The 15578-nt window shown below is 29.0% G+C and overlaps 1 protein-coding gene across 7 annotated transcripts in view; it reads left to right on the forward strand.

Moving 5' to 3' along the window:
• The window catches only part of LOC122530169 (V-type proton ATPase 116 kDa subunit a1), a 49571-nt gene that overhangs the window by 22091 nt on the left and 11902 nt on the right, over positions 1–15578 (forward strand). The window contains exons 2-6 of one of the 7 annotated variants that reach the window (XM_043656895.1): positions 145–147; positions 11610–11750; positions 12595–12774; positions 14811–14939; positions 15014–15132. In XM_043656895.1, the coding sequence (XP_043512830.1) occupies positions 11634–11750; positions 12595–12774; positions 14811–14939; positions 15014–15132 (545 nt within the window). In that variant the 5' untranslated portion in view covers positions 145–147; positions 11610–11633. The other 6 variants (XM_043656893.1, XM_043656896.1, XM_043656894.1 and 3 more) reach the window with 6 other exon arrangements.

A 15578-nucleotide genomic window follows, 5' to 3' on the forward strand; every position in this document is an offset into this window, starting at 1 on the left:
CACACACACACACACACACACACACACACACACACACACACACACACACACACACACACACACACACACACACACACACACGGTGGACACACGAGAGGTGGGACGTCGTTGGATCGAGTGTTGAATTAGATTCAGTAAAGTAAGTCGGTGAGTGCGCGCTGAGTCAGTCCGGCATTGTGTCAAATCGAGTCGAATCGTTGGATCGCTGTTTTGTTATGTAATTCTTTCTCTCCCTTTCTCTCTCTCTCTCTCTCTCTCTCTCTCTCTCTCTTTCTTCTTCTTTTCTCCCTCCTTTTTCCTCTCGCGTCATTATCGAATTGATCGAAACTCGTCGGAACCGAGCACTACCACCTCGATCGTTGTTTGAACATCGTCTACATACGTCACTCGGGTGAGTCCAGCATAAATATTTCAATGTTAAGTTTAATGTTTTCTTTCTTCTTCTTTTTTTTCTTTTTCTACTCGAAACTTGAAGAGAAATACGACACACAAATCCATTTCCGCTAGGTATTTCATGTCACCTGCTGAAAACGAGATATTTTTGTAACATCGAAATAGGTAGTAGTGGTAATCCGGCGAATATGCTTGAAGGTACGAGCGTATTTTAATGATAAGATTGGTAAATCCGTTAACAGTCGTTACGTTTAGTTTAACTCTCCAACATTGCTATTAGTCTGCGTGACAAATCCGGCCGAATGGGAATGGCAATTGCTCTAAAGTCTCGATACGTTAATCTTCTTTTATGAATACTTTAACGACCGGTCGAAAGTATCCGGCCACTCGCTCATCATGGCGTCACCGGTCGAATGTTTAATTACCAAAACTATATTTATAGTACTTGTAGTCTCACGTATGTATAACAGTAAGTGAACGTAGGAGATTCGATCAATTTTCAAAATCGAAGCAGAAATAAATAAACGGTTGACAAGTCTAAGGTCATTTCGCTGCTTGACAAATTCTTTATCTCTAACTAATCTTTATGATTTATTATTAAGAATCGGATTAGCTCGTTAACGTGCAACGTTCTTTTCAATCAATTTACATCGTCAGGCTCCTCAATTTTCAATGTGAGATCTATGAATTCTTCATCCTAGGTTACATAATCTTATGATGTTTGAACATTGTTTTGTCCTTAACTTAATTGGGAATGACGAGTTAACTCGTTGAAAAATCGGGGGAATCATTAAAGTACAGGAAACTTCAACTTACTTTACGGCGTTGAAGAAGACATACTTTACATGATGACGAATTAAATCAAAAAATTAACGGATTAAAGTTCTAAACTATTAATACTATTAATGAAATATTAATGTAAGTAATAAGTATTTAGCAAGTTTCAGTTCTAGAAATAATCGTAGTTTGTTGCTAAAGCAACGCCCTGAAGGTGGCATTCTGGTAATCCAGTTTGAAAACATCGACTTTTTTAGGATTTTTTTCTAAGGAAACCTAGATACAGTTTCGTACGCAGATTTATTCATACTTAGAGAGTATTTACAATTTTTTTTTAACGAAATTAATGAAAGTTTGTGGAAATTATATAGGTTTAGGTAAAGCTACGGTGTTTTTAAAAACGGGTTCGAATGGCTGACGTCAACCAAACTGCATCTTAATTAGTATAAATATGGCTATCGCATGAATCACGGAAACAGCGAAATTTCGAAAATTAAAAAAAATGGCAGCATTTTGAAGTTAAAATATCGATTTTCCTTGTGCTTTTTGTCCTTTGAGTGGTCAAAAAAAAAAAAAAGAAATAGAAAAAAACATCAGATTTTGAAATCCGTGGTTCATGCGATAAAGGTACATCCGGTGAAGACCTCCAAATTTCAAGTCAATCGGTCGACTAAAACGTGAGACATCCCGTCAGTTTGAAAAATATGGATTTGAGGAAAATACATTTAAAGTTCTTGTTACCTGTTGCAAAAAATAAAATATTATAAAATAATAATAATATAAAAATATAATATAAAAATAAACAATAATGTTATAAAATAAAATATTTTTCGAGAAAAACACATTCGAAGTTTTTGTTACCCGTTGTAACAAAAATATTCATACTTACAATCAATCGAGCAGTACGAAAAGTAAAATATTATAAAATAATAATAATATAAAAATAAATAATAATATTATAAAATATTATAAAATATTATATTATAAAATATTATAAAATATTATAAAATATATATTATAAATTATAATATTATAAAATAAAATATTTTTCGAGAAATAAAAATATTCATATTTACGTTGCGAGCATTACACCGTTTCCTTCAAACATCTGTAACTTTGCAAATTTTACGAATTCAAACAAATCCTTTTACATAGACATTTTCAAAAGCTTTGTACTTTGAGAAAATGTAAAAAAAGAAATTAACTTTTTTAAGCCGGATTACCAAAATACCCTCTTAATTCATTAATTTTCATAAAATCCGATATTTTCAATGACACGTACTTATCATTCAAAATTATTCAACGATAATTCGTATCGAGTATGAAACGTGAAAATGCAAGAAACACGAAGACACACAAAAGTGCGTTAACGCATTAACATTTCGTTCGCGATTCTCTTTCAGTCAATTTACATTATCAAATTTTTTTCGTCAACTGTGATTCTCTCATTCGGATGTTACAGCTTTGTGAAATTAAAAAAAAAAAAAAAAATTGAAATATTTATATAAATTATTTGGCTTGGCCCTTAAACAGGTTACCTGCATGCGTCCGACGTGTCATACACGTCAGTCTAAAATTTTATTTCGGTGTCGGTTGATACTTTTTTTTTCGTAAAATTGACTCGTCGCGTCAAATAAAAAATTACCACTCACTTTAAAAACTCCAAGTTTCAATAAAAGTAATGTGTTTCCTTTATTTTACCAATAAAACTGCTATTTTATAAAAAAATTCGAATCCGTAAGGAATCACGATACATACTGGTTCAGGGATCGGTTCAAAGTGCAACTTGCTTTCAAAAACATCACACTAAAATCGACTGAACTTCATAAAATTATCTTTCTCTTTCTTCAATTCTTTTCTTCTTTGTGAATTTTATTATTGTTTGACAAGTTTTAAGTTTTCAGTAGCAATAACCTTCTCAACAGTGAATTGTTAATTTTTTTTTAATCGAAGAAAAATACAGTCCTCCCTCGGTTTGCTTCGTTCTTTTTTTCGTAAAATTCACATGATAGGAGCGTTTGCTCTGCTCCTTCGACGTAGATTTTAATTTAACGCGGATCCCCCTGACGGATTTTTAAAACTAAATTCACCAGTTAATTGGTTCACGGATTCTCGCGCGTACACGAAGTGTACTTGCACTTTGAACCGATCTCTCCAACACCTCGTGACAACAGTTGTTGGCCAAATAGGCAGCATTCACCCTCCTCTGAGATTGTCACAACCCAAATCCAAACAAACAAACGTTTCAATTGCGACAGAGACGCTGGTCTCTTTAACGATGGAATATTTTTGGCGTTCACGTTGCATCGAGCATATTGAAACAGCATTAATTAGTAGCCATACATCAGGCAGGATGTGTTTTCTCTGTCCCTAGTTTTGCGGCTGCGTAACGCGAGTCACGACAGCGTCTCGTCCCAAATTGCAGCTTATTATCTATTGGCATAATCACGTGTTTCCACGTAGCTTGTTCGATTCTCTTTTTTTCAATTGTCCGCGACTTTTCATTTTCATTGATGCATTCGCCTCGTGTTGCTTGCTCGAGAGATAGTTCCAGGGATTTGTGATAAACTCACAGCGATGATCGATTCGCCGTGTCATCCGATTGGAAATGAATTGAATTTGCTGGATTAACGGAGCTTTTACGTTGAAGCTTTTAACTTTATCAGTTATGATCGAATTCACGATCGATTATTGTTGTAATATATAAATTAAATTTATTTAAAGAAAAACTGGATGTTAATAAATACGACAAACATTTATATTTATAAATATATATTTATTTTTTTATTTTACAAAAATATAACTTTCGAGATAATTAAAATTATTAAAATAAATTAATTAACTCTGATACAAAAGGTACAAAAGAAATTTTATTCATTTATTTTTTAAAAAATTCATTTTCATTACTTTAAATTATTAATGATATTATTAATATTAAATTATTACTGAAATATATATTTTTTTATAAAATTTTATTTTAACTATTTCGCTGTAATTTCTAGTAAATACCAGGAAATTTAATACAGTCGAAGCAAATCTTGTATAAGATTTGGAGATCCAGATTAATCGAATAATTATAGAAATTGATTTTTTTTTTTTAACGTCATTTGCTGTTTTATCATGCAAATCTTATCATAGCGGACTTTCATTTATATATATATATTGTGTATGTTATATGAAATATCCTGAGATTTTATCGTCACATCACGAAACACGATTATTGCGATTATGTTTGCTTCGTGAAGTTTACAAAACTGAATTGTTTCAATTTATTTATTAAGATTGCTTTCAAGCTTTTTTTTAAAATAAAATCACAGTCTTATCACAGTGTAAACAAAATTATTTCACAATTTCACGACAATATGAACCTAAAGCTTTTTTTTATCGCCGGTGTTCAAATAACAATCTTACTCTTATCTCAACACATAACAATCTTCTAAAACTTTCACTCTCGATGGCCAGAGAAATGTAGTTCTACGATAAATGAACGAATAAAAGCTACACTATACCACTTAACGAGATGTTAACATATTCCTCGTTTGGTAATTAGCACTATTGACGTGGCGTTTAGGAATTCAAGCTCCGATGCTTTCCCACAGTTTATAGGAAATGTACGCTCGTTCTGTTAATTGACGCTCAAACACGTTTTCGCACGCAATCGTCGCGTTTAATTCCCCCTCTCTAGCCTCTTGCGCTGGAATGACGTGCCACGTCGAGAATTTTTCTGCAGAAAATTGCAATATTTTCTCAGTTTCAAGTATATTTAAATGCAATCCAGCAAAATAAATAACAAATTTGTTACTTCTTAGTAATTTCTATCCAGTGATGTACCGATGAATTAAAAAAGAAGACGAATTATTGTATTTGGTCACTCGTTATGGTCCGCAATCAGTTGCCAGCGCAAGTGGTTAACCTTCCTAGAATTTTTTTCACCCAAAATTGCAATATTTTCTCAGTTTTAAGTATATTCAAGTATAACCCAGGCGAAACAAATAATAAATTTATTACTTCTCAATAATTTCTATCCGGTGATATCGATACTGACGAGTACAAAAGAAAAAGAAAGCGACGAATTATTGTACACGGTTTGGTCACTCGTTATGGTCCGCAATCAGTTGCCAGTGCAAGTGGTTAACCTCTTATGCTGGAATGACGTGTCACGCACGTCGAGAATTTTTTTCTGCCAAAATTGCAATATTTTCTCAGTTTTAAATATATTTAAGTATAACACAGGCAAAACAAATAATAAATTTATTACTTCTCAATAATTTCTATCCGGTGATATCGTACCAACGAGTTCAAAAGAAAAGGAGAGCGACGAATTATTGTACACGGTTCGGTCACTCGTTATGGTCCGCAGTCAGTTGTTAGCGCAAGTGGTTAACTTCCCGAGAATTTTTTCTCCCAAAATTGCAATATTTTCTCAGTTTTAAGTATATTTAAGTATAACCCAGGCAAAACAAATAATAAATTTATTACTTCTTAGTAATTTCTGTTTAGTGACGAATTCAAAAAGAAAACGAATTATTGTACACGGTTCGGTCACTCGTTATGGTCCGCAGTCAACGCAAGTGGCTAGATCAATTTATCGTTGTTGACGATCGTTGTGAAACATTTTCGCCGAATTGCGATCAATCGATCAACTTTCTTTTATCGACACTTGCTTTTTGAATTCAAAATACGTTCCTTTGCAAATCAAATTGCGCGTTTAATTAGAGTTCAACGCAATCAGCGATCTTTCTTCGATCATTTCTGACTCTTGATACTTTTCCTTCCATTTCTTTTTTCTTTTTTTATTCTGAAGAAGTTATCAGATCGTATCGGCGATATTTATCGACATTTGGATACACGTTTGTTTTCACGTAAATCCGTATCTCCAACTTGATTACGTAATGTTAAGGCAAGGTGAAACAGACGACGAACGACGAAAAAAAATTCATCTCTCTGTATTGTGTTGTATAAATATTTTTCGAAGATAGAGGAAACTCGGTCGCGACTATTGCACTTGGTATTTGTCGACACGATTCTTATGTAAAAGCCAGGTTTTGAAACAGACATAACATGTTATTTCTCGAATCTCGTTATCTAGTGACTTTCAATTTTGTTACTTTTTTTAACGAGTTTCGCACCGTTATTACACGATTACCAACATTGAGACAATGATTATTTAAAATATTCAGAATGTTCAACTCGTTGGTTTAACTTATTTTCAATTCGTCTGTTCGATGAAATTTTGATCCTAATCATTTTCAACGACTCGTAATTAATCGAGTGATAACGAAGCCTTGTGACAATAATTATTCAGAACATCGAAAATATTTAACTCATTTTCAATTCGTCAAATTCCGTTTGTTCGATGAAATTTTAACCCCAATAATTTTCAAAGACTCGTAATTATCAGAAATCAAACTTCGAGATAATAATCATTTAGAACATTTAATTTCCCAGTTTAACTTATTTCCAAATCGATTGTCTCGTTCGTTTGATAAAAATTTTGATTCCACCAATTGTTAACGACTCGTAATGATAACGAAGCCTCGTGACAATAATTATCTTAAACATCTAGAATATTTAACTCACTTCGACTTTGTTTATTCCCGTTTCGTCCTTTTGTTCTATTTATCCAATGAAATTTTAATTGCTCCGTCACAGTTTGATAAAATAAAAAAAACATCCAAGCGACGTACACGTTATACGACCCTTTACGAGTGTTTGTTCATCCAAGTGTACACACCTGTAAGTATTCTTGCACCTCGTGCTCACTCGGATTGTATGCTTATCTCAGCGCGGAGAATAATCGTGGCTGTTTTCTTTTTCTTCTTTTTTTCTTTTATTCTTTTATTCTTACACACGTACGTGCGTACTCGTTGCCGTTGCCTCCTTCTCGTTTCTCTTCAGCTTCATCACGCTGGATCGCACACGCAAGCTGCCCAGCTACCGAGTCGCGAAAACTCGGAACGAAAGTCGGGTGTTTTTCCTATCGTCACGAGCAAATACCGATACGATCCGTATACACATTCGTAACAATTGCCTGCGAATATGCGCGTAACAGATAGCACGTTTTATCGCAGATACGATCGATTAACACCGGACGTTGCTTCGTTAACTTATCGAGGATACATATTTTCGCAGATCTTGCTTACGTACGATAATTGACGATTGAGAACGTTTGAAAGTTGGTGGTAGAAACTTTTTCACGAACATGAAAGATTCGTGTTTTTAAACGTTAAATTGTAGGGTCTGGTGCAACGAAATGTCGGGAAGTGAGAGTACTTTATTAATTATTAATTATTAATTACTAATTATTAATTCTGGCGTTTCTTGGTATGGAAATTTTACTGCAACAATTTTAGTTTTGGATTTCTCAAATGTGCGTGTTGTTACTTATAAACACTTGGAAAAACGAGAGAATCCGAATTATAAAAATTTAATTGCAATGTTACTTTTCTGTAAATGAAAGTCATTACACTGATGGTTTCTTGCACTTGAACGTTTTAATTACGCGTGTTATTTGCTTCGTCTAAAAATTAGTTGAACTACACATTGGTTAATAGCTATATGTGGCCACTGAAAAACTGAAGAGTTTGAAAAGGTCATGACTTATTCATTTTCAAAATGGTGGTCATTTGAGGGATGTTTTTTACACGTAATACTGAGAAAAATTAATTATATCCATTAATTACATTTCCAAGTAAAGTAATATAAAATAATATATAAAATAACATTTATTATACAATAATATTTACAATTATATTTCCAAATAAAATAATATAAAATAATATTTATTATACCATAATGTTTACAATTATATTTCCAAATAAAATAATATAAAATAATATTTATTGTACAATAATATTTACAATTATATTTCCAAATAGAATAATATAAAATAACATTTATTGTACAATAATATTTACAATTATATTTCCAAATAAAATAATATAAAATAATATTTATTGTACAATAATATTTACAATAACATTTCCAAATAAAATAATATAAAATAATATTTATTGTACAATAATATTTACAATTATATTTCCAAATAGAATAATATAAAATAACATTTATTGTACAATAATATTTACAATTATATTTCCAAATAAAATGATATAAAATAATATTTATTGTACAATAATATTTACAATAACATTTCCAAATAAAATAATATAAAATTATAAATAAAGTAATATTTATTATACAATAATTTACAATTATACTACTTATTTACAATTATATTTCCAAATAAAGTAATATAAAATAATAAATAAAATAATACTTGTTATACAATAATATTTACAATTATATTTCCAAATAAAATAATACTTGTTATACAATAATATTTACAATTATTTTTCCAAATAAAATAAAAAGCAGTTGAAGAAACACGTGTTTGTAAAGTTATTTTTGTTTTATATCATCCAGTTTTTCGGCGATCATCCTACGCAAGAATAAGATGCAAGAATAAAGAGAAAAATGAAGAGAAATAACGAGATTGTCATGAAGCCAGCGTCGAAGGAAAAAACGAACAACTTTTCGTTCTCGAAACGCGAAAACGAGAACTCTGGGGGATCGGAGCGTTAATTAATTAATTTGTGCAACCTGCCCCGAGTTTCGTGCTATTTTCGGGCGTGTATGTATTTCCATTCGAACGGGAGGACCGATAAAAGGAATTACGCTGTCAGAGACTAGACTATATAATTTAAAACCCGAGTATGTCGATACGACATTTGTATGTACTCGAGGGAACGTTTCATTTAACTTCGTGTTAACACTTCGTGCCGGTTATCTCGATATCTTGCCCCCCCCCCTCCCTCTTCCCCCTCTTTATAAAAAAAACGGAGCGGGGAAGAATCTGCTCGAGCCTGAGAGAATTTCCTCGATAAGATTGCAATTACAAGCTTGTGCTTGCATACACGTACTTGTACTTTACTCGCGACGAAATTCTCTATTGTCTGGATGTACGTGTTGTCATCGGTACGACTTAATAAACCTGTTGTACGTGTCAGTTTGTCCAAAGGTATTTTTATCTATATATACGAGAAACAACACACGCGTAGCACGTAGATTCGCAAGCAGTGTTTCGTTTCGTACGGAACGGGAGATGATTTAATTTGATTAACCTTCTGTGATACCGTGTAACTCGAATTGACTTTTAATGAAAAGAGATTTATCTGTGTTTAAGCGAAATGATTTGGCGGAGATAATTTCTTTATTTATCTTTCACTTTGTACACACTTGTTCTTTTCATTATTGTACATTTCTGTGATGTTGGGATGTTAAAACGGATGATCGTGAAAATAGATGTAAGAAGTTTTATGAATAATATAGTGTGTTTATAGTGGGACATGATTATCACGATCGGTAAAATTAGTAAAATTCGAAATAAATTTGATAATTTACGCACTTGCGTATGTTATATGCATATGTAATATAATTGACGCGTATGTATATTTTTTAAATTATAATATACATGTATAATTCATGTCAATTTTATATAATTTTTAAATGATTATTTTTATTTAATTACTTAAATAATTATTTTCATATAATTTTAAATAATATTAAATAATACAAAATAAAATAATAATTTTAAATAATATAATAATAATAATAATATAATAATTTTAAATAATATAAAATAATATAAAATAATATAAATTTTTTTTGTAATTATATATTCAGATATATTTAGATATTTATGTAATATAATATATTTGTATACAATATACTATTTATTTTTACAACACAATTTTTTATTATTATTATTATGCAATATATATTAGTAAACCTCGATATTTAATGCAACTATATACAATTTATTTTACACTATACAAAAATCTGTGACGTTACTATAGCGTCAGAAGAGTCGAAAAAATTCGTTCCAACTCTCAAGCTCTAAAACTAAAATTCTTATATATTAGAGACAAATTTCTGATTAAAGAAAAATTTTATTAACATTACAACATGTATCTGTGACATTATTATAGCTCTGGCTGATCATGAATTTATTCAAAATGAATTACAATAAATTTAAATATATGTTATTTGTATATTTCGCGCTTCTTATATTCTGTTCAGATTCATGTTTGGCCAAGTTGTCAATTGTTGAGTCCATTGTTCATAAAACACGAAGCGAATTTTGTAACTGCAACGCGATACCATTGTTACTACCGCGTTTCACGATAAGATCACGTTTCATTGCAGAGTTTCACGCAACACTTCATCGTCTTATCTACATAATAATGACGATAATAAAGTTGAGTATCATTGCTAGTTTGTAAACCTCGATGTTGAATACTGTATGTGTGTTTATGGCGGTACCGATTATGACGTTATTAGCACTTGAGGATTCGGATGTATTAGAAAATTCCTTTTAATTTCCCCGAGTTGACTATTTATGACAATGTTTGAGATGTGATATAATTTTTGCTGACATTGTCGACGTGTGATCTAAATTTTTTGATATAATTATTAGACGTAGATCTTTACGTAAATTTGGAAAATATACATAGTGTATATATGTATGTATATATATATATATATATATATATATATATATATATATATATATATATATATATATATAAATAGTGCGTATAAAAATACTATACTATATATAATATATAGTAATATATTATAATATATTATAATATATACTATAATATCACTATTATATACTATTATATTATAATAATACCATATATACTGTAATATTATAATACTATATATACTATAATAATATTATAATCACTATTATATACTATAATATTATATTAATACTATAATATTATAATGTGTTGTAATATAGTATGATATTACAGTATATAACGTATATAATAATGAATATTATAATATATAATAATAAACGTCATATAATAATACAACGTATAGAAAAATACACTATACTATATATAATATATAGCAATATGTTATAATATTATAGTATATAACGTGTATAATAATAAATACTATAGTATATAATATATAAAATTTATAATATATAATATACATAGTATATAATAATAAATACTATAGTATATAATATAACGTATATAATAATGAATACTATACATATAGAATATCTAGAGTGAAGTATTTATCATAATTAGACTGTAAACTGAAAAATTCTTTTCACATACCAAATGTTATAATTTGACATTACATTTTTCTCTGGCCACATGTTTCTTTCATGTTCTCTGCATTCTGTATAATTTTCTTACATCCGCAATCCACCGTATCATAGTCTAACTATAATATTTGCCAGATGAAATAAATTTCCATTCAAGTTGGTAAGAATATCGAAAATCCATAAAAATCCATATCTGTCTCATAATGAACGATGAATGAAAATTGTTTTCCGTACGTAGGCTTGCGCGAAAATGGAAATTTTCACCCGACTGACTTTTCATCTGAGACTGAATTTGCTTCTGTTACAGGATAAAACGTAACTCGCATTCAGGATGGGGGGGTTGTTCAAGAGCGAGCAAATGGCCCTCTGCCAGCTGTTCATTCAGCCAGAGGCAGCCTATCTTTCCGTTTCCGAACTCGGGGAAACGGGTACGGTCCAGTTTCGTGATGTAAGTTGAGTTATCGATGTAATTTTTCTTTCAATTCTTGGCCATTGGTAGATGGATGCGATAATACCGAGTTTGCAAGGTGAACGAGGTTGTTCAACTCCATCGTAATATTACGTTTGTCGATGCAGCAAATTTTATATGTTTTATATATATATAAATATTATGGAAATTCTTTTTCAAAAACAATAATATTTTATACAAATTTACGAACGTTTGTAGAATAATAAAATAAGAACAACTATACATAGTATAATATAACATATTATTACATATATAACATATTATACTATGTATATTAATATTAATTTTTAATAATTATATTATACTATAGTGTAGCATAGTATATTATAATAGTATAATAGTATAATATAGTATATTATAATGGTATAATAGAATAATATAGTAATAGTATATTATAATGGTATAATAGTATGATATAGTATTTTATAATGGTATAATAGTATAATATAGTATATTACAATAGTATAATAGTATGATATAGTATTTTATAATGGCATAATAGTATAATAGTATAATATAGTATATTATAATAGTATAATAGCATAATACAGTATATTACAATAGTATAATAGCACAATACAGTATATTACAGTATAAGTAATAGTATACTGTGATAGTATAATAGTATAATATAGTATATTATAATAGTATAATAGTATAATTATATTATATTATAGTATAATTACAGTATATTATATTACAGTAATTATAGTATACTATATTAATATTTTTATAATAGAATAGAAACAGCTATAGTACAATGAGGCAGAAGAACAACAGAATAAAAGAATGTTCTTGAAGTTTATTGTTGATTCGCTCGTAGCTCAACGGCGATTTGAACTACTTTCAACGAAAATTCGTCAACGAGGTGCGCCGTTGCGATGAAATGGAACGAAAACTTCGATACATCGAGGCTGAAGTGAAGAAGGACGGAGTGATGATCATTGACGACCTCACGGAACTACCACGGGCACCGAATCCTCGTATGATCATAGATCTCGAGGTAAGATCATTGTTTTCTTTGATCATTTTTCTCTTGTGTTTAACATTCTCACCTTTTTCATTATAGAGAAATCTTGAAACTAAAATTAAAATTCTGAATATCTTGTGCATAAGTACATTGTGTTAAATATTTATATATCGTGTCAAATTATACATTGTGTTAAATTAACTATAATTGCATCTGTGGTAGATTTGATACTGCTTTCGTTAAGATTTTATAGGAAACAAATTTAATATTTAATATTTAATATTTAATATGTTAAATATTGTAAATTATAATTACAGAAAATTTATTAAGTTTATTAAATTACTAAGTTTTGATTACTAAGTTTAGTAGGAAACTTGTTAGAAAAGTTAAATTTTAATATGTTAAATATTGTAATTTATAACTGTAGAAAATTTATTAAGTTTATTAAATTACTAACTTTCGATTACTAAGTTTAGTAGGAAACTTGTTAGAAAAGTTAGATTTTAAATGTTTAATATTATTAAACACTTGATGTTCAAATATTATATGTTATAATTATATTAATTTAATTTCATTAATTTTTAAAATAAAAAATACGTAGAAGTTTGACAAGTGAAAGATACAAATATTTCCGTGAGCCAATCTATCAGCAATACTTGGCTGACCATTACAGGTTAATCTACTTAGAGCGTAGGAAAGAAGCTCAAAGACAAATACGAAAAGTGGGCGATATTTGTAAGATGTGATTCTACGTGTTCAGACAGCAAAGAAAATTCACATCTGAAATTGTAGTTTATGGTTTATTTTTCAAGATAGAAACAATGTAATTTTGCATTAGAAATACATTAGTAACTAATAGTTGTAAGTAATACGAGTGAATTGGTTCGCAATTCTTTCTGCGTATTTTATTGGTATGAATTTTCTTTGTTATCTGTATAGTAAATATAGTAAATATACTAGGAATTATTAGAGCACCAAGAATTACCAAGTACAACTGATTTTAGATTCTCGTCATCATAATTATTAAAAACACACATAGAGATTCTCTGAATTAAAAATTGATGTTGAATTTTCGACGAGGATAATATATATTAATATATATTGAATGTATTATTAATTTGTTCTATGTTTCTCACTCAATAAATTTATAATCTTCTAGTAATTTTAAACGCTCTAATAATTTTAAAATATTGAAATGAGAAAATAACGGTAGAGCTTCCATTATAGAAACCGGTTAACGTTGAGTCTCAAATATATGAACTCGTATAATTGATAAACTTTTATTATCCTTGTCTACTATCTCTTTTTATTTCAAATTATTCAAATTTCTTATTATGAACGAACTATATTACACGTAGTCTTCTGTAGTCTTTTGTTCATAGTTCATAGTCTTCTGTATAATAACATAAAGGTCGACAATTTTGATCATTTAAAATTTATTTCTTGTAAAAGAACGAAGGAATGAGTAATGTATGCCAGAAATGCAAGAAAATTTTGGATGACAATAATGATAATTATTTTAATTGAACGATAATTATAATAATTATTTTAATTTATAATATAATAATATAATATATAGTATAATATATTATATTATTATAATTAATTATGTTATAGTTATATAATTATATTATAATAATATAATATATTACATTATTATATTGTAATAATATAACATAATATATTACATTATTATATTATAATAATATAATATAATATATTGTATTATTATAATTAATTATATTATAGTTATATAATTATATTATAATAATATAATGTAATGTATTATATTATTATAATATATTACATTATAACAATAAAACGTATTATATTATGTTATTATTATTATTAATTATATTATAGTTATATACATATAGTTATATACATTATTATATTATAACAATAAAACGTAATATATTATATTATTATAATTAATTATATTATAGTTATGTAATTATATTATAATAATATAATATAATGTAATATTAATTTCGTAGTAATTATTTTCCTAAATTTCTTCGTTGTTTTGTCAGATTGTCAGAGCGAGATGGATAAACTTTTGTTTGCAGGCCCATCTCGAGGAAACGGAGAACGACATATTAGAGCTGAGCCAAAACGCGGTGAACCTGAAGAGTAACTACCTCGAGTTGACGGAATTACGGCATGTGCTCGAGAAGACTCAAGTGTTTTTCACGGAGGTAGCTAAAGTAGTTCAGCAGCTTTTGCTCATAGCGTCGTCCTCCTTCGTGTAATCGATGTTACCATTCTGTAGAAGAATCAAGATTCGTATCTTCTTCTATATCAACAGGAAGAGGCCAATGACTCGATCACCAGGACGCTAATTAACGAGGAAGCACAGAATCCAAGCGCGTCAAGTCGGGGACGTCTCGAGTATGTTCTTTAATTTAACCCTTGCTCCGTGAACCGAGCATTTACACGTGTATGTATATATATATATATATATATATATATATATATATATATCTCCCAGGTTAATACATAGCTTTTCCTTTTTTCTTTAAAGATGTTTTTTCTCATTTTACATTGATTTCCTAATCGAGGAGATTTCAAAATGATATGTGAATCCTTTCAGATATATTTCTTTAGAGACTTTACTTTTGCCAGCTAAAATGTATGTCGGACGTAAATGATTCTGATTGTTTATGGAGTAAGGGTTAATAACAAATCACTAGACTGCGGACTTTTGTGCGAATTTAATTATATAATGTTATTATAATGAATTATATTATATTATAATATTAAAAAATAAATTTTACTATAATGAATAAATTATATTATAATATTAAAAAATAAATTTTAATGAACATTAAATTATT

The sequence above is a fragment of the Frieseomelitta varia genome, unplaced genomic scaffold, assembly GCF_011392965.1.
Source record: "Frieseomelitta varia isolate USP_RPSP 00005682 unplaced genomic scaffold, Fvar_1.2 scaffold_331, whole genome shotgun sequence".
NCBI lineage: Eukaryota > Metazoa > Arthropoda > Insecta > Hymenoptera > Apidae > Frieseomelitta > Frieseomelitta varia.